The 17,283-nt window shown below is 53.5% G+C and overlaps 6 protein-coding genes across 6 annotated transcripts; 3 read left to right on the forward strand and 3 right to left on the reverse strand.

Moving 5' to 3' along the window:
- Positions 1 to 229: 229 nt before the first annotated feature.
- ACRALDRAFT_1059616 (uncharacterized protein) lies at positions 230 to 2,191 on the reverse strand. The gene has a single exon (XM_071016070.1). The coding sequence runs from the start codon at positions 1,883 to 1,885 to the stop codon at positions 740 to 742; it is 1,146 nt and encodes a 381-aa protein (XP_070879620.1). The 5' UTR covers positions 1,886 to 2,191; the 3' UTR covers positions 230 to 739.
- A 3,045-nt stretch (positions 2,192 to 5,236) lies between these two features.
- On the forward strand, positions 5,237 to 6,085 carry ACRALDRAFT_2056639 (uncharacterized protein). Its single transcript, XM_071021777.1, has one exon. The coding sequence runs from the start codon at positions 5,611 to 5,613 to the stop codon at positions 6,013 to 6,015; it is 405 nt and encodes a 134-aa protein (XP_070879621.1). The 5' UTR covers positions 5,237 to 5,610; the 3' UTR covers positions 6,016 to 6,085.
- Positions 6,086 to 7,149: 1,064 nt separating this feature from the next.
- Positions 7,150 to 9,385, reverse strand: ACRALDRAFT_1073617 (uncharacterized protein). The gene is made up of 2 exons (XM_071018126.1): positions 9,375 to 9,385; positions 7,150 to 9,295 (listed from the first exon to the last, which is right to left on the reverse strand). The coding sequence occupies exon 2, from the start codon at positions 9,232 to 9,234 to the stop codon at positions 7,768 to 7,770; it is 1,467 nt and encodes a 488-aa protein (XP_070879622.1). The 5' UTR covers positions 9,235 to 9,295; positions 9,375 to 9,385; the 3' UTR covers positions 7,150 to 7,767.
- A 1,330-nt stretch (positions 9,386 to 10,715) lies between these two features.
- Positions 10,716 to 14,125, reverse strand: ACRALDRAFT_1059611 (glycosyltransferase family 3 protein). The gene is made up of 6 exons (XM_071016069.1): positions 13,944 to 14,125; positions 13,570 to 13,858; positions 13,392 to 13,489; positions 13,056 to 13,331; positions 11,434 to 12,992; positions 10,716 to 11,378 (listed from the first exon to the last, which is right to left on the reverse strand). Exons 2-6 carry the CDS (start codon positions 13,649 to 13,651, stop codon positions 11,246 to 11,248), a joined length of 2,148 nt encoding a protein of 715 aa, XP_070879623.1. The 5' UTR covers positions 13,652 to 13,858; positions 13,944 to 14,125; the 3' UTR covers positions 10,716 to 11,245.
- An 86-nt stretch (positions 14,126 to 14,211) lies between these two features.
- ACRALDRAFT_205472 (uncharacterized protein) lies at positions 14,212 to 14,876 on the forward strand (the record flags this gene model as incomplete). The annotated part of the gene is made up of 3 exons (XM_071021716.1): positions 14,212 to 14,483; positions 14,526 to 14,688; positions 14,808 to 14,876. The coding sequence occupies 3 exons, from the start codon at positions 14,212 to 14,214 to the stop codon at positions 14,874 to 14,876; spliced, it is 504 nt and encodes a 167-aa protein (XP_070879624.1).
- A 454-nt stretch (positions 14,877 to 15,330) lies between these two features.
- On the forward strand, positions 15,331 to 15,912 carry ACRALDRAFT_1059610 (uncharacterized protein). Its single transcript, XM_071016068.1, has one exon. It carries the CDS (start codon positions 15,407 to 15,409, stop codon positions 15,638 to 15,640), a length of 234 nt encoding a protein of 77 aa, XP_070879625.1. The 5' UTR covers positions 15,331 to 15,406; the 3' UTR covers positions 15,641 to 15,912.
- The last annotated feature ends 1,371 nt before the right edge of the window (positions 15,913 to 17,283 follow it).

The raw sequence follows: 17,283 nt of genomic DNA on the forward strand, positions 1-17,283 counted from the left end.
TGGGTTACCATTGGCGCTTCGACTTGAGGGGTTGCAATGGACGCAAGGTACAACTGGCTTCGTTGCAATGTCCCTTGCACCAGCTTTCCCCCCTTTTCTTTCGTCTCCTACTGCGGACTGCGACGAGGTCTCTTCGTAGACGCCACGCAGATGGAAGTTCGCCTAAATGGGTGCACTATTACTACTTTGCACTTACAGCCAAACCTCCTGGCCCTTCATGAGGGCTTGATGTACTTATGGTATGTAGAGTAAATAAACGAGAACTATACCACCACACGGAACGAAAACGGCTGGAGAGTCAAGTGAAAATGGAGGCGTCTCTGTCATTTGGAATGGAGGCATGATGACTACCATGGCCCTTTGGAACCCGGCATAATTCTGTTAATCATCCCGTTCATTTCCCATCCGTAACTCAGATGTCTTCATGATAGCGCCAGCGAAACAAAAGAAAAAAGCGGAGTGAAGCAATATATGCCCCCACACAACCATTACCCATGGTATCCTGATCCCCCATGGCAATCTTGGCCATCGCTTCCCGGAACCCCAAACGCCGTAATACACTTTAGCCGCCCCTTTCACGGTCAATATTCCCTTTAACGCCTCGCGAACCGAACCCATTTTTTTGAGGGACCCAACATGTCCATCCCGTCCAAGTGATGTCCCGACTACTGCCCCCTTACCCCCAGATAAGGAAGAATAAACCAGCGATTGCAAATTGCGTGATGTTAGAGTAGATCGTTCATGGCTTGAGGCTCTTCCTCTTGGAGAAGCTGCTCAGAATCCGGCCCCGGCCGCTGCTTAGGAGTTGTCCCGGGGATGGTGGGTATACCACGGCGGAGTGGCGAGGGTTCTTCTGCGCGGTCTTTATCGCATCAACGTGCGACTGGCGCTCTACCGGGTTCGGAGTGGTGGTATTGCTCCGGTCGATCTGAAAGCTGAGAGTGGACGAGATGCTGTCGCGGCAGGCGGCCTCCCGCAGGGCGGGCCTGCTTCGCTTCCGCACGATGCTGAGCCCCTTCCTAAGCATGCCCGAGGGTGCCCTGGCGATGGTCGGCGTGTCGGCGTCGCCCCTGCGCCCCTTGGGCGACGACTCATCGTACGTCCGGCTGGCGTAGGGGTCGATGCTGAGGAATGGCGGGGCTTGCTTGGTGAGGAGGTTGGTGCCCCGGCGGCTGGACAATCTGGGCGGGTGGTCCCGCTGGGCGGATTTGGAGGTTGCGTCGGCGGAGGTGGAGGTGGACGAGATGGATGCGCGGGGGGAGGGCAGAGGCTCTGTCGAGGAGCGGACCACGCCCGGCACCGGCGGCTTATGGGTCGGCTGGGGCGGGACGGACCTGCGGCCGTTGTTGCTGAGGTTGATGATGGAAGGCTTGCCCACAAAGACGACCGACACCATCTTGGCGGTGTCCTCGTGGCTGTGCCTGCTGGACGGCGAGCCGGGCGAACGTTCACTCCCCGAGTCCCAGTCGTAATCGGAGAATTCGTCGGCCGAGGAGGAGGCGTCTTCTTCGGACGACAGGTAGACGTCCTGAGGTGCGGCGCGGGTCAGGTCGGTCCGCTCCCCCTGGGGATTCAGCGCGACGGTGGTGGTAAAGGCATCGAGGAGACGGGAGTTCCGAAGAGTGCTCTTATTAGGAAGTGCGGGCGGCGGGGCACCCTGGGAGTCCTGAGACTTCTCGGCATCGGGCCCGATGATATCGTCGTAGTATTCGTCAAGCATGTCGTCTTGGTCGTAGTTGTCTTCGTCTGCGTAGACGGACCGAGGGGTGTCGGAGAGGGAAGAGGATGCTCTATAAGACAGTCTGTGTACCTGCCCAGCCTCGTGGTTGGCATGGAAAGATTCCCTGGAAGGGATGCTAGCGCCGTGATCTAACGTCACGGGCATTACGGCGAGGAGGGGAACCAGTGGCCGATCACCCTTTGGTTCTTGGGTGGGTGGGCGTAGTGTAGTGTACTAGTCGTTTGCAATTCGTGAGATGGGAAGGTGGGTTTCGCCCACTTTTTGAAAAGTCGATATCAAAGGACGTGGGAGGGATAAAAGCAAATGCAAGGCAGGAAGAAGACAGGAGAGGGACAAAGAGGCCAACGAAGGGAGCAAGAGAAGCCGATCCACAGCAACGGTGAGTACAACAAAGTGCAGATGGACCAGCCCTAGTTTGGAATGTAAGAAAGATAGGCAGCTGAATGGAATCCCAAGTCTTTGACCTATTCGTACTTCAGGGAGGTTAGGCGAATAAGACATTCGATAGGAGCAACGAGAAAAGAGGGAGGAGGGGGAAGGCAGGTTGATTTTTATCTCCTCTCGTCCACCCCCCTCGCTTTCTCTGAGCCTTGCAGACGGGGATATGGTGGGCTGGGCATGATGGGCAGGCATGTGGTATTACGGGTCGCATGGGTTGCAACGATACCCTCGTAATAATCGACATGGTGATGGTGGGGGGAATGCAGATGACAGGGGGCTGGTTGACCCTGTACTTTGCAGGAGAGGTACATTGTATAGGTACCAATTCTCGGGCTGGGCGGCCGTTCGAGGGTCGCAAGTCGCATCTCACAAGGTACCGCCACTACAGTACATAATTTCAATTTGCACGGAGGACCCCGAAGAACACCGAGTGAGGAACGGAGGCGTTGTCTCCCCTGCGACGAGCCGGCCTGCGACCTCTTCAGAGGAACTACAAAGTAACCCCGAAACGGCTCAACTCTGGCACGCCACCTCGAGGTATTTACAAGGCAACATCTCGAACCGGGATATGAGAAGGCGAATATGCTGAGATCTAACTGACCGAGCAGGGAAATCAAGGGCCCAACCGGGAACCCCATATAGGACTTTTCGCCACCAACTTTTGATCGGCCATCTCCATCTTCAACTCGTGACAACCACTCTGAAACTCCCGGATACTCGATCAAAAATCGTTCTTCAATCGACTTGACCGCAAAGAACCGCAATTGTACCAAGTAAGATTTCCTGCTTCGCCTCGGAACGTGCACGGCGTACGGAACTGCTGTGCTCCGTGAATAGAACTTCGTAAGTATATCGTAAGGCAAGGTAAGCTGTGGCCGTGCGGCGACTCGAGTGATCTGTTTCATCTTTGCAGACCTGATCAATGTACAATATACTCAGTAATAACTGGGGTGACGTCTGGAATCCATTCCAGTTGCCGCACGCTGGAATGAGAGGCATATGTAGATCCGAACATTTCTCGGCTCACGCGGGTGACGCTGCGCTCGATCAAGTTACCTTCTGTTGATCATTTTGTAAGTGTGTCCGTATGGTCGTCGAGGGCTACTGAGTGAAGATGATGAGCGTCGTCTGCTGTCTTCTGTCCACCAATAAGTGAACAAGCGACTGTCCACTTTTATCCAAGTGACAGGTCACCACCAAGACCCCTTCACCCGAAGCGAATTAGCGTACAGCGCAGAGTGACAATGACCTCGTAGCCAGAGGACGTCGGTTTCGCAGCGCGTTGATTGGCGTAAAGCCACTCGACACCTTCCAATTGGCCCCTACCGAGTAACTACCAGTCTGCCACTGACGAGACGACACGATGAGCCGACAAGACAAGAGGAGCCAAGTTAGCTTGGCACCTACCTGCAGTGACCCAACCCCCCATCACCATAAGCCTCTTTCTGCATGCCAGACACCAAGTTTCCGAACGATGACATGAAAAACTTTCCATCTTCACTTGCCTTCGCATAAAGGTCCGAGCGGGATTTCGTCAACGCGACCCCCAATTCACCCTTACTTTGGTGCAAGTGTTCCAAGCACTCTAGGCTAGAGATATCCATAGAAGAAAGCTACGTTCGTTGCGTTCCGAGAAGATGACCCCGGTCCGTAGGGTCCAAATTTGTCGATCCGCATGCCTGAATCAAATACTTCGTATACAACGTATGTACATATACACACGCGGTTTCGAAGAATGTCTGCAAGCGACATCTCGCCAAGCCCTCACCAGCTTGGTCTGCCTGTGATGGTCGAAATCATTAATTTAATTTTACGATAACTTCCAACTCGCTAATCCGCTGGGTCGAGTCTACCTCACTCGCTGTAGGTTGTCCTCGCGACCTTCACCGCAGTGCCTTGACTATACTATCACGAGAAAAAAAAAAGAGAAAAAAAAAAAAAAACCAAACAATATACGTTGTATGTGCGCACCGCATGACTTGGTATTCTCCTTGGCTGGATTGGATCAGGCCCTCGACCGATACCTTACTGGTCGTGAGTACTTTGATCGTGGGGGGCGTCGGGACACCTCGCCCACACCACCTTCTCGGCCGAGCTGGATGCGTCCTAGTCTGTCGCCGCGCTTCACGAATCACATTTCAACAATGGAGGGGGTTCCCTGACCGCTCTTCGGAGTCGTGCTGCTTCGATGCGCCGGGCGATTACGTTGTATTACGATTTTCTCGAATTTTCGTGAGCCTTGTGCCAAAACTTGATGTTTCCTGCCACCCACCTCCTTTTTTTTTTTTTCTCCCTTAACATCAGGTGCCTAGTAAAGATTAGTCAGGCTGTCACTGTTTCGAGTTTCGTGTGGAGGCGCTGAGACGAGTGTGCGCGGTCCCTCGTCCACTTGAAACAGGACCCCCTGATTGAACCCCCTCTACTCGCCAAACAATTGGTACTCGCTTGTTCCTTTGAAGCAATCCAATCCTTTGTGTTCTTTTTTCTTCCATGTTCTGCAACGTCCATTGTTCAAGTGGCTTGCCCATGCGCCTGTCATTGATGCTTGGTCAAAGACGTTCTTTGAATATTCCACTGCTACGATATCGGCTTTGTCTAATCGTTTCGTTTCGACAAGACAAACGCAGGGACCACACCTTCTTTGAATCTCTGACCGTCATGGTTGGGTAGCGACATCTCCTTCGACGGTCCCCTTCGAACCGGTCATCCAGCGCCAATAACCACATCTTTCGCTCGGCATGGTTGTGGTTGGGCGCCATGCCCAATTCCTATTCGCATGTAGGTTGAATGTATCCTTGCAGGGCTTGGTTGACCCGTCACACCTGACGGTCGTCGATGCAGCACTTGCATCTGCAGTTACATTCGAATACAACGTACCTGCACTTGCACCCATGGAGATGGTGGGGGGTTTTCTGGGATTTGACCAACTGCATCGTAGTAGATACCTCTTCGACAGTCCGTACTTGACATGCTGCGTCGCTTCTGGGAAAGCACGATACGCTAGAAACGTGAGCATATTCGTACTTCGTATTCGCTTGACGTGTTGGCTATCTTGGTCAAGATACACAGGTCTCGCACGCTAAGGTACTTGCCACACCGTCTGCGGGGGTCGTTTTCAGCCACAAGCCATCCCCACAAGCCACTAAGAACGTTCAGTCCTGGCGGGGATGCTAAGAAATAAGCTTATCTTATCTTAGCATTGCCGTCTTCGTGACAATGCCTTGCACCAAACCCAGCTCCTACCGACAAATGACATGGGCTTTGTCCCAGTCGTTTCCAAACTACTTGGTATACCTACCTTAGCAATGCGGCTTTAGGTCGTTCCGTTTCCCTGGGACAACCGTCCTGGGGCGGCATAAGCGTCGGAATCCCCGACCCGGTTTCAGATCGATCCCCGGACGAGGCTCGCAGCCCATCCGCATGCCTTCATGTTGCTTGATCTACACCTCCGCTCGCTAGCATGGGGATGGGGGAAACGAAACATATGTTTGGGAACATCGCTGCGCCTATATTCGACGTTTAATGCTATGTTAACAAGGCTTCGACAATCGGAAACGACAATCAAAGCCGACCTGCTAATGCTCACACTGTCCCGGGACTTCCTCAGCCCTGGATACCGCATTCGGAATGCAAATCATCCGTTGCAGGAGGGCGCATTAGAGTCTAGCAGCATAGACCAGTTGCTGTCATCTTCCCTGCCTGGACCATTCCTCGGACTTAGGTGCAAGTGGCGCATTCTCCTCCTCCGACCGGCAGAGCCTGAACCCGTGAATAGGTCGTATCCGTTTCTCTCCAAACCGCAACGTTTCTCCGGTGGCGTGAGGCTCACTTGAAAGTCGGGAACCCGCTATCCGGATAGTCCAGGTCGTTTCTATCTTTGTCCATTGCCTTTGCGCTTTCGTGATGCCGACCTCGACGGGGAGGCGAAAGTGGCAAATCGAGCGGTTACAACGTAGATATATGTCCCAATTCATCGGTGTCACCGGTGAGGGGCATCTGTGACGGGTGATCCCGCGGGTAAACCGAAAACTACGCCGTAAGCGCAGCTGACCTTCCCCAACTACCTAGGCAGCCATCGAGGCGCTCGAAAGGACAATACACTAGTATTGAAACGGCTCGGTAGATCTTCAGGTCACATTGCGTCGCTGTCACGGGTTCAGTAGCGCGCACGAACCACCTCGGGCCGGAGGAGGCTCGGAGTGGGGCCGTTTCAACTCTCGGAGGGACTAGACTGCAAGTCAAGTTGTTCTGACAAGGTCAAAACACACCACCAGGACTCTGGCGATCACCTGGTAAAGCATCATAAATGATGTCATCTCTGGTATGGCTGGTTAGCCAACAAGAAAAGTGAAGACTCAGCCAATTCTAGTGTACTGTCGCCGGCTACATGCAGGCTTGTTGTGGGTCGGGTCGGTGTCACCTCACCGTACCTAGGTATGATGCTCAGAGGATTCACTCGGGTACTTTGTAGTTTTGCCTCCATCGACAGCTGACTTTAGGCCTCGGACTATGGCACAAGGGTGGAAAATGGGAATACAATCCCAAAAGAGATACGAAAGATATCCTGAAAGCCATGCCAATCCAGTGATATTTTCGGGAAACCGTAGTTACCATCTGCTTTTCCTGGCTATCTTAATTACAGGCAAATGATCTCGCATGCCCCCTGGGTACCTGGTTCAGGCCAGCGCGCAACTCGGACCTAACAAACTTGACTGAATACCAATAACCCAGCTGAACTCACATTCTCAACAATCCGACCACACCAGCGGTGCGGGCACAGAAATCTTGTTGCCCCTTCAGTACTTTATCTAGAAAAGAATGCGGCACTTCTCATCCCAGACATGTACGGGGTGACGGGGAAAGCTCCTCGCGGGAATTCGAGATGCTAAAACAACCGAGACACATCCGCAGCGGGAAAAAAAAAGTGAAGAATGCCCACCGTGCCAAGGGACGTGTCGTGATTATTTCACTTCTCTTGAGGTGCTCACCGTCCACTGCATTCCTACCAGACATGGGACAAGAGCGTTGCCTTCGATACAAAACGGGACGGACGAAAACAAACGACCCGGTTCCTTACTTGACTACCTCCTCGACCGCTACCCAAGCAACCAACAGGGAGGGCATAGGCAGCCTCGCGCATCTTTCTTCCCGACGGAAACAGAACAAGCAGGGAGCAAGGGGAAAGGTCCACGCCTAGAGTGCAATCATAGGCTCAAGAGCATACAGTAAGTAGAGCGCCGTCTTTGCAAGGTACCTAGATAGTGGGACCTAATACAATGTATCATTGTACATTTCCAATGCCTAAGGTCCCCCCGGGCGAGAGAAATAGAATAATGATACCGGGTGTTCCCGCACCCGGTATAGTCAACATAAGAAAGGTATTTCCATAGGTAGCTCCCCAATTCACCGGCAGCACCTCATCAGTCTCATAGTTTCCTTCCTTTCCACTATCAGGCCGCAGGTGATCATAATCATCGTCATACATCATCGTCATTCCATTGACTCTTCTCGGATCATACGTCGCCTGTCGCCCAATTATTACCGCCATACATCTCGATCACCCTTCTTCTCCCCCTCGATCACCCTTAGTGAGGCCACAGCCCCTCGCCTGCCGGCCTCAAACCGGCGGGCTCGTGTGGGGGTATAGCCACGAAACCTCCCGCGCCATTGCCCACCATGACGCTCCTCCGCGCGCCGGGCGTGTTCCATCCTTGGCTGGCCACGTCTGCGCCGAGTCCATACGCGCTCACGGGCCGGTCATGGCGCATGCCGCCGACCATGCTGTAGCGCGAGGAAGAAGGCGCCAGGGCTGCGTCGGGAGACACCTTGACGAAGGACCAATTCATAGCCTCGTCGCGCTTGGCAAAGACCTCGAGGGTGTGCGTGAGAGAGCCCGTGCCGGCGAAGGGGTTATTGGAACTGAAACGGTTCGAGGCGGGCGCAGAGGGCGCGAAGGGCCGCCGAGGAGGAGCCAGGTCGGAGTTGGCGGCGTTCGGCGGCGGAGCGTGGAACCCGGCCCTTGGAGACGTCGACATCATCGACATTCCCGAGCCAGAGGACTGGGGTCGCAGCCCCGCTCCTTGAGCAAATGGTGCCCGCGGGAGTGGCGGCGGCGGCAGGCCTTGCAGCTGATCTGCAAAGTCTTCGTCCAGGACATAGACGGCCCGCAAGTTCTTCAGGCCCCCTCCAAGGATGGACGACGCAAGATAGGTGTAGTAGGTCGAGGCGGCGCTCGAATAGGCATTCGCGTTGGAGTCGCTGCTAATCTCGAAGCGTAGCGTCTCTAGCGATCCGGAGGTGAGCCGCTGGGTGTGGGAGCCACTTCGGAAAGGTCCGTCGACACTAGCCTGAACGGCGAGTGATTTCAACGAGGTCGCTGCTATAACCACCTCGTGCAGGAAAGGAATTTCCACGCCTGTTTTGACGAGGGACAGATCCTCAAGCGTCATGCGCGCCTCGGGCCAACTGAGATATTCTACCAGGCCGACGGAAGTGATACCCGGCGTCTTGGTGAGGACGAGCTGTTGGAGAGCAGGGAACGGAGGTAGCATTTCATTGTACGCAAATACGTCGTCGGTGAAGGTTTTGCTCTCCGTCACTTTGAGTGCGCGCAGGTGTCGCAGGGCACCAAGGACCTGACGAAGGATGTTTGGATCCATGTTGATTTTGATCAGCTCCAGAACTTGGAGGTTGCGCCATATTCTTCCATGGGCTAGCCGAGCCAGACTGCGCTCCGAGCCACCGCGGTAGGTCATCTTTTGAAGATTCGGGCACCTGGCCTCGACTTCCAACCGCAAGGTTGCGTAGGCAGGATCGTCCGAATAGAGGCCCTCTGGCAGGTCGACGTAGAACAGGTGAGGCAGGACGGCGATGGTGCGAGCTAGGTCTGCCTGCGCACCCTCGCGTAGCATGTAGGGCGTCTTGAAGAAACAAACGCGAGAGCCAAGCCTGGTAGCATCTTCCCGCAAGGTACGACAGAGAAGCTTCAGCCGGACGCTGGGGACATCTTCCGGGTCTCCGTTGCGATCAAATCGTCGGCGTCTCTTGCGCATTTCGGCAAGGTGGGCTTCGCGCTCGCAGTAGTGGACTGGGTCGATTCGGATACTATGATATCTGTCGATGGAAAGAATGGTGTTAGAATTTCCTTGTCGCACGTAACGTTCGGGCGGGGAATTTTGTTTCTTAATCTCACAGAAGGTTCCTGGCCGGGTTTCGCCATCTCTTGCAAACCTGGACACAATGGGAAAGATCCCTCATGTCGCAGAGCATGCAGGTATCCTCCATTGCGCTCTGCTCACAATTCTCGTACGTCTCATCTTGGCTATGAGGGCAGACGAAAGCAAAGATGCGCTCGAGGACGCCCTCTGGGAGCTGGGCAATGAGTCTGGCCGACGAATAGGTAGGCCTGTCGAGAGGAGAAATGGCATGTTGAGGACGGCCCTTTTGGTTGGAGACAGAGGGCCAGGATGACTGTCGTCCATGGGAGAAGTTCAATCCCTCCTTTTCCTTGTCCTTTTTCTTGTCCTTTTTCCTGAAGCTGAAGATGCCCATTTTGCCGGGGAGAAGAAAAAGAAGAACGGAAAAGAAAAGAAGAAAAAATTCACCGCCAAAGCCCTGGAGAGCCAGGGAGCGGAAAGACCGGGCCTGTTAGGTGGGAGGAAGGAACAGGGACCTATACCATAGGGAAGAGAGACTGCACTATCGATAGACCGACTGCGTTTCTAGGGGAAGGTGATGGGCGGTTGCCAGGCCTTGGGGGCATGTGCAAGTCGTTGAATGTCTCACTATGTATGCCGTTGTGGGCTGGGATGCGATGCAGCGCTGCCATGTACGTTGTATATATATATATAGGTTTGTCGTCCCGTCCGTTTGGCGAAGCGCCTGCTCTTCCTTTTGTGTTGGGTTGATGCGACGTATCAGTAATCGACAGGCACAGGACTCTGCCCTTTCTTTCGCCTACTCCGTTGTTTGTCTTTGATAAGTCGTCCTGTCCGACGTGTGGTCGCAGAAGAGTGTAGGATAACGGACGGGTAAGTATGGAATGACCCGACGCCTTCGGAAAGGTTGATGGGACGTGCTCCCTGAGTATTGATCCGTGTAATCTCGTGTCGTGCCAGGCGTCTTAGGCGTCTATGTGTGTAGGGTCGGATGGGATAGGATGAGGACGGCCATCAAATCTGGCTAGGTGGCATGGTTAATGGCGGGCAGTGTTTTGGACAAGCTCTGGAGACCTGACCAGGTGCAAAATGAATGATTATCGGACCGTGAGGAAAAACTCAAAGGGACAATCAGTGGCTTGCCGGACATTGTCCACGAGACGGTTGATTGCTTTCCCCTGCCTACCCGCGGGACCTTGGTTCCACCTACAGCCACTGTGCCAATCACAGTACGTACCGTTGCGCTAGACTTTTGGTATTCTGGGGAAGGAATTCCCCTCATTATCATCACGAAGCTTCTCTGGCACTTGCCCCACTCTTAATTCACGCCGGCGGAAATTGGTCCGTGCTGTAAAACAAAACAACCGCCAATCCTTCACAGCGTCTACACTCTATTGGCCGGCGACAATACCATCCCAGTTGAGACGAGACGCCCACCAGCAAGGTCATTTCTTTCAGCGCTCGCCAAGATCTCTTTCACTGCTGAAGAACAACGCATAGTCAGAATCGGACCATTTCTACCATTGCCAGACGCTTTGATCAATCGATGGACGGAACGCAACCATTGCTTTGCTATGCTTATCATACCTCGGCGAACATATATGGCTATGAACTGACAAGTCGTTGGAACATAACTACGAGCAAACATGATGAGCAAGAATTAGACAAATCCCAAAACAAATGACTGCTCGTCCTACTCGTCCTGCTCCCCCTTCTCAGTATGCAAAGTCGCTCCGGCGTTCTTACACATCAAGGCGTGTCTCATGCAATCTGTCCAGTCCTTCGGCGTCCATCTCCTGGCGGGACAAGTGGAAAGAGTCCCGAGTTCCCATCTTGCTCCACATGGCCGCCTCTTCTCTCTTTTTTTTCCCCTGTCCGTTTCCCATGACCCGCCGAGACGTCCATCTCAGATCCCGTCCTCATTGGGCAGCAGTGCGGCGCCGCCGTTCAGGGTATCTGCCGCCGCCTCGGGACGACGCCTGGTCCGGAGCGTCAGCGGGAACGGGTACTCGTCGGGATCTTCGTCATCACCACGGTGTCTGTTTTGTCAGCATAGGGTGATGGGAGCGATGGAACGAACGGGAGAAAACTTACGGAAGCTTCCACGAGACGTAATCTTCAGTGCTCAGGCCCTCCCGGCCTTCCTGGAGGCTGGCAAAATCACCCGGTGTCATCGTCCCCGTGCGGTCGCGAGGAGATCCAGGCACCGAGAACGGTCGCGAGATCTTCTGCTCCACGCCAAGGAACACATCTTCCTCCTCCTCATCGCCCTCGAACGATGAGGGATACGCCCGGCGGAGCGCCAGCTGTCGTGCCTTCACGTACTCCATCCCCATCCGCTTCCAGTCCAGGAGGTCGCTGAGCCGCTCCGTCCGGTTGCGCTGGTTGATCCGCTGGCGACGGCTCTTCTGGCAGAAATCAAACATGTGCGTCGTTAGCATGTTGACCGAGTCATCTACGCTCTTGGTCCGCCGGTCGACGATGTAAATTCCATAGTCGCTCGAGTTCTCAATCAGCTCCTCCATGTAGCACCCGAAACCGGATAGGTTGGTCGTGATGCTCGGTACCCCCATGACAGTACACTCCGCAGGCGTGTAGCCCCACGGCTCGTAGTACGACGGAAAGATACCCATATGGGTACCTCGCACGAACTCGTCATAGTCCATGGGTAACACGGGGTTGGCCGAGTTCAGAAACTCGGGATGGAACACGATTTTCACGCGGTCCGAAGGGTGGTTAAACAGCTGAACCCGCCGAATCTGATTCAGGATGGGGTCGTCGTGGTCGTTGACCATATTGTGGGTGACGATGGGCGGAAGCGTATGCCTCTTCATGGCGAACAGGCGTCGCCTTAGGAGGACACGGTCCTGGCTCGTGATCAGTTCTTTCTCATCGGGCAGCGGGTCGCCATCATGCCACTTGAGTGAACGTTCAAAGATGCGTTTGCCAATACTACGCTCAATGACATCGACCGTGTCCCGGAGCGATTTCATCACGGCTTGACCCTTGAGCGCCTCCACCGTTAGCGAGGTGGTCTGGGCCGGCATGATGACGAACGCAACAACCGTCGTCTTGCTGCCGGACTCCTTGAGACGATAATTGAGGCGTGCCAGCGATTCAATGAACATGTCGACACCTTTATTCCGGAACTCATATCGGCCAGCAGTGAAGAAATACAGCGTATTCTGGGGGTCAAAATCGTAGTGGCCATAAAAGTGGCCCCGTACGAAGTCGTGGATTTTTTCCTTGGCCTGCTGATGGAGGTTTTGGAATTCGTGCACGGCCGAGAACTTGGTGACATTGAGCCCGTTCGGGAGCACACCGTCAGGCTTACGCTTCAGCAGGTGCTCGCTCTCGTACGCCGTGATGTGCGAAACTGTGGTAAAGACATCGCATGTGTGGGCAGCCGCCCGTTCGATGCAGTACCTATGGTAAATGCCGCGCTTGCCGGCCTCGGCATCCACGTCGAAATGCTGCAGATTGTTGTAGAAATCGACCGAACCGGCACAGAGGTAACGGCCCAGCAATGTGGCGTGCGTAGTGAATATGGTCGTGACATCGATCCTCCGTTTCTTGGCAAGGGGCAACGCGACGCCGGCCAACCATTCGTGGAAGTGTGCGATGACGGCTTTTTTCCTCTCGTGGCACGCAAACTGGGAACTCACGTCAGTATGTAATCTCGACCTGTGTTACCGACGCGAAGCTGTCGCACACACCTCTCCCAGAAACCACGCAACCAGGTACCCAAAGACAATAGCTTCGTTGGTTTCCTCGTCGCTCGGGGGGGAAGGAATGCTGGCGATGTTCCACAGGTCGGTTTTCCACTCGTCCAGATAGCTGTAGGCAGTCTTGGTGTCGAGGAGCAGGACACGGGGCGCGCCTTCGATAAGCCATCTCCCATATAAAATGTTGATACCTCGCTCTTTCATCGACTGGATCGTCTTGGCGAGCGCTGGAACCGTGGGCTCCAACTCTTCAACCTCCACTGCAGCCTGGATCTAGTTAGTTGCCAGAAGGGGCCGGGGCAATGCTTGGTTATCGGTTGTCCCTACAGAAGTGGCGTTGAGTGGCCCAATAAGCGTGTATCGGTCGCCGTATTCGGCCGCAGTAACGGGCGCCTTCGATTTGATCACGGAGTATATGCCACCCACTATGCCACGACATTAATCAACAGGTCAAGAGGTGGTGGCCTGCTTAGGATAGCCAGTGGCGTCTATGTAATGCGCTTACCTCGATGTGCGACCTCGGTCGAAATCTCGAACAGGAGGTGATTCTTGACATCACGTTGGGGGACATCCGTATCTTGCGACATGGTGACGAATGTGGTGGACGGCTAAAGGCCTACCGTCGAATTCTGCTGTTGGCGATGCGGGGAGAGCAAGCTCGAACGAACTTTGAGATCGAGAGCGAGTACCCAAGTCAACGTATAAAAGGAGGAAGAATGAATAATAATTCCTAGACTTTAGGTATCAACCCAATTGGTAATCTTTGATCGCCTGAACTTGAAAATTTTCCCTACCTGTAAAGAAGGTTAGTTTAATGCGTCGCATCTTGACAGCCCAGCTTTGAGCGCTAACGTTATAGGAATCCTGTTAGATACTTACGGAAACCAAAAATTAGAATTAAAATCCCCAAAAATGAAAAGAAAGGCGGGTTCTCAGTGCGGAGAGAGAACTCGGGTGGGAAGCCGGTGGAAGAGAGAGGAAAAGGACGCGGGAAGTCCGTAGTGGAAAGGAACTGCGCAGATAAAAAGGAGGGGGCAAGCAAGTTTTACGTGACGATCCAGCGAGGCTAGCGAGGTACGGAGTACTGTACGAAGGCAAGGTACGAAGAAATAGTACATGACGTGACGCCTCTTGGTGATGGACAACCATGCCATCCCACACCATGGCAACCATCGAGGGAATCTTGCAGGTGGGAGACCTGAACTCACGACCCACTGATCCACTGATCCCGAGCTTCAACTCGTTCCCGCCAAGCATAAGAACAGCTGAATTGCGGAAGCTGCAGCTGGAAGTTTTCGTGCGCTCGTACTCGGTACCTACGAGGCGTCACAAAAGGAAGTGGGCTGGCGATCTGATTGGAGGGGATGTGAAGAGTCGAGTTACCTTCAGATCACCAACCCAGGGTCTGGACTACCAAAAGTAAAGCAAAGGTCCGCCCTTGGCCCAACCCCTTGACACTAGCATCTTTTGCAAAGCTCTTGTTCGGCTCATTGATCTCGGAACGTTCCCGTTTGTGTACGTTGTACTAATGGTTGTCTTACCATCAGCAGGGCCCCATCTACACTACCTACGGTACCACGGCCCAATAATTCAAGAAGCCGTGGTGGTGGTACCTTGCGCCGAAGTGTACCGTACCTTACAGGACGGACTAAAAACTGGCGTGCTACAATGACCTAAAACCATAACGTGGAAGGACTCGTGGGAACCTACTAGTAGTACGTATAGTGTACAACACCACACCAGACGAGTTTGGAGATCGACGACCGTAACACACAGCAGACTTCGACTTTCCAGGAGATTGGCAAAACATGACATCATGGAATGCGGGGTTCGGCGCTAAGACAGAGTAAGAATAGTGTCGAAATTGTCAATTTGGGAAAATTTCCTCGCATTCTCGACAGTATTACAGAGTACTTCGCACGTAGCAAAGAGGCTTCGTTTACGTACGACGTAGGCAATCGAGAATCAGCCAAGAAGCGAATATCAATATATCGTGTGCCTTGGTTCCCACGTAGTCTGTATTGATATGCTTGAAATATGCCAGCTAATGGCAAATTGTCAGGATGTATCATATCGCCTCTGGGAACTTCTCTTATTGGACCTCTTGCAATCAATCGATAATGGGATTTATTACAAATTACACGTGATATCTAATCTACAAGATTACATCACGTGACTTAAACCTCTTCAAGGTTTTTCCACCGTGCCATCTCAGGCCGAAACGCACACACTTGACTTGACCACAAACCACCAACAACCAGCCGAAGCCCGAAGCCGTGGAGAACAGGGCGACATGGGCAACTCCAATGTTTTTCCTCTTTAATATTAAAACTTGGTTCATCATGTTCTCTTCGATTATGAGGAACGGGGACTGCCTGGGTTTTGACTTCGTTCTCTCGCCGCGTACGATTTCGATCTCTGATGGGTTCACCGTCATTCCGGAATGGCAAATGAATGGGGAAATAGGAAACGAATCTACCTGGCCACCTTCTGAGGATATTCCCATGGCGCATCTAGGCCTTTGGTTATCGATGGCTGTTGGGTTTTCAATACGCGACAACTCCCCGTTGCGCTAATCTTCGACATCTCTCATGGGACATGCACTTCTATTTCGGTACTCGCCCGCACCCTGTCACCATCCATGCTGCACCTTTTTACGGACGAGTTGAGATAAAGCATCCGTCTATGCGCCCCGGTGCTTTGAGCTGGAAGTCTTACTATCCTGCGCAGTCGTGAGCGATGGGACAAGAAGTTGCTTCAGCCGGTCATAGTCTTGTCACCACATCTTGCATCGATATCATTCTGCCATTTGTATAATGGCACGCTTGATGATAAGGACTCATGGTAGACTGGGTTGATCCTGGCTTCCTCCCAGCAACGTACCGCAAACACACCCTCGACCACACAGATCATGACAGCAAAACATCGAGGTAAAAGCTCCCGGGGCTTTTCGTAACCAGCTTTAGACTCTAGCTGGTGAGCTTTTGACTTCTGGCCAATCTTTTGGTCTGTCTGCCATTTGGTTCTTAATCGAATGCACGGTCGTATCATAGACCTGTTGTCGAGATTTGACCTATGGACTCTGCCTGTCACTTTTTTGAGGAAGCAAGGCGCGTCGTCAACTCTTATTTCAGTATCATGCGCCTTGCCCACACTACGAATTATTCACAGGCGCTGCGTTAGCTTGACCACTTCCGCGGCGTCTGTAGCGGCCCGCCCACGACGTCTACCACCTTGACGCAGCCCGCACGAAAGAGGGCATGACTAATGCTAACAGGCACGCCTCTTCAACAGGGGAGGCTATTTGTGGGTCATGTCGTAGGATAGTAATTATCTAGATAGGTGCCGCTATGGTGGTGCTGATCGTCGCCCTGTCGCTGACCGTGGGCATGCGGTCCGAGGCAAGGAATTGGGGTTCATATCTGTGATCGCTGAAGGGCAGCGGTATAGTTGGCGTGGTCATCAAGGACAACTATTCCCGGCTTAGGGTCGGGACGGTTTGTTGTTAAACAACACATGCTGATGAGACCAGTTTGGTCTGACCGGGTTCCGGCGTGGTGGCAGGATAGGGACTACGGTGGCCTTGCAAGTGCACAGCGACAACCCTGGCCATGGCCTGGGTCCCTTCACGCGTCTTGGAGTTGAGACATGCTGCCTGATGAGGAGTGGGGTGTGACGGGGACTGATCTGACTTGGGATCTCCACGTCTCGTAGTCCAGCTTTAGCCCCGTGGCTCCCTGTTGCTGCCACGGAACATATCTAAGGTAAGGTCCTAAAGGGTGTCACCTCAAGTTCCACGCCTACCTGGAACTTGGATCCACGCATTTCCTTCTGTCAACCCCTTCTCTCTTTCTGGGAGCAACCCAACAAGAGACTGGCAAATGCCGCTGGCTTATCGCGTTTGTTCAATTGCATCACATCAACCCTGTCAATCCATTGCACCCTGGGAAACGGGACATGGTTCCCTCTCAACAAGCCCAAATCTAAGCTATTGCATGCCCAGTGGCACTGATTACGAGAGTGGGTGGGTGCTCAAGCAAGGCTTTCTTTGGGACATCCTTCGTACCGTCCCTGCTGGATTGCTCGAGGCTGACGGGAGGCGGCATCGACGCTATCGCTTATCACGATACTACCCGTCGGCTAAACTTCGGCCGAACATCACCTGAAAACTCAAATCACAGCAGTCATAGAGATGGATCCTCCCCAAGCCCAACGCCCC

Source organism: Sodiomyces alcalophilus (genome assembly GCF_042370955.1).
Source record: "Sodiomyces alcalophilus JCM 7366 unplaced genomic scaffold ACRALscaffold_1, whole genome shotgun sequence".
NCBI classification, from domain to species: Eukaryota; Fungi; Ascomycota; class Sordariomycetes; order Glomerellales; family Plectosphaerellaceae; genus Sodiomyces; species Sodiomyces alcalophilus.

Bases quoted from the DNA above. Each gene is read 5' to 3' on its own strand.
- ACRALDRAFT_1059616 (XM_071016070.1), bottom strand. From the start codon at position 1,885: ATGCCCGTGACGTTAGATCACGGCGCTAGCATCCCTTCCAGGGAATCT.
- ACRALDRAFT_2056639 (XM_071021777.1), top strand. From the start codon at position 5,611: ATGTTGCTTGATCTACACCTCCGCTCGCTAGCATGGGGATGGGGGAAA.
- ACRALDRAFT_1073617 (XM_071018126.1), bottom strand. From the start codon at position 9,234: ATGCGCAAGAGACGCCGACGATTTGATCGCAACGGAGACCCGGAAGAT.
- ACRALDRAFT_1059611 (XM_071016069.1), bottom strand. From the start codon at position 13,651: ATGTCGCAAGATACGGATGTCCCCCAACGTGATGTCAAGAATCACCTC. The intron at 13,332-13,391 runs GTAGGGACAACC...AACTAGATCCAG, and splicing joins GGCCACTCAACGCCACTTCT to GCTGCAGTGGAGGTTGAAGA. The intron at 12,993-13,055 runs GTGTGTGCGACA...GTGAGTTCCCAG, and splicing joins TTGCGTGGTTTCTGGGAGAG to TTTGCGTGCCACGAGAGGAA.
- ACRALDRAFT_1059610 (XM_071016068.1), top strand. From the start codon at position 15,407: ATGTTCTCTTCGATTATGAGGAACGGGGACTGCCTGGGTTTTGACTTC.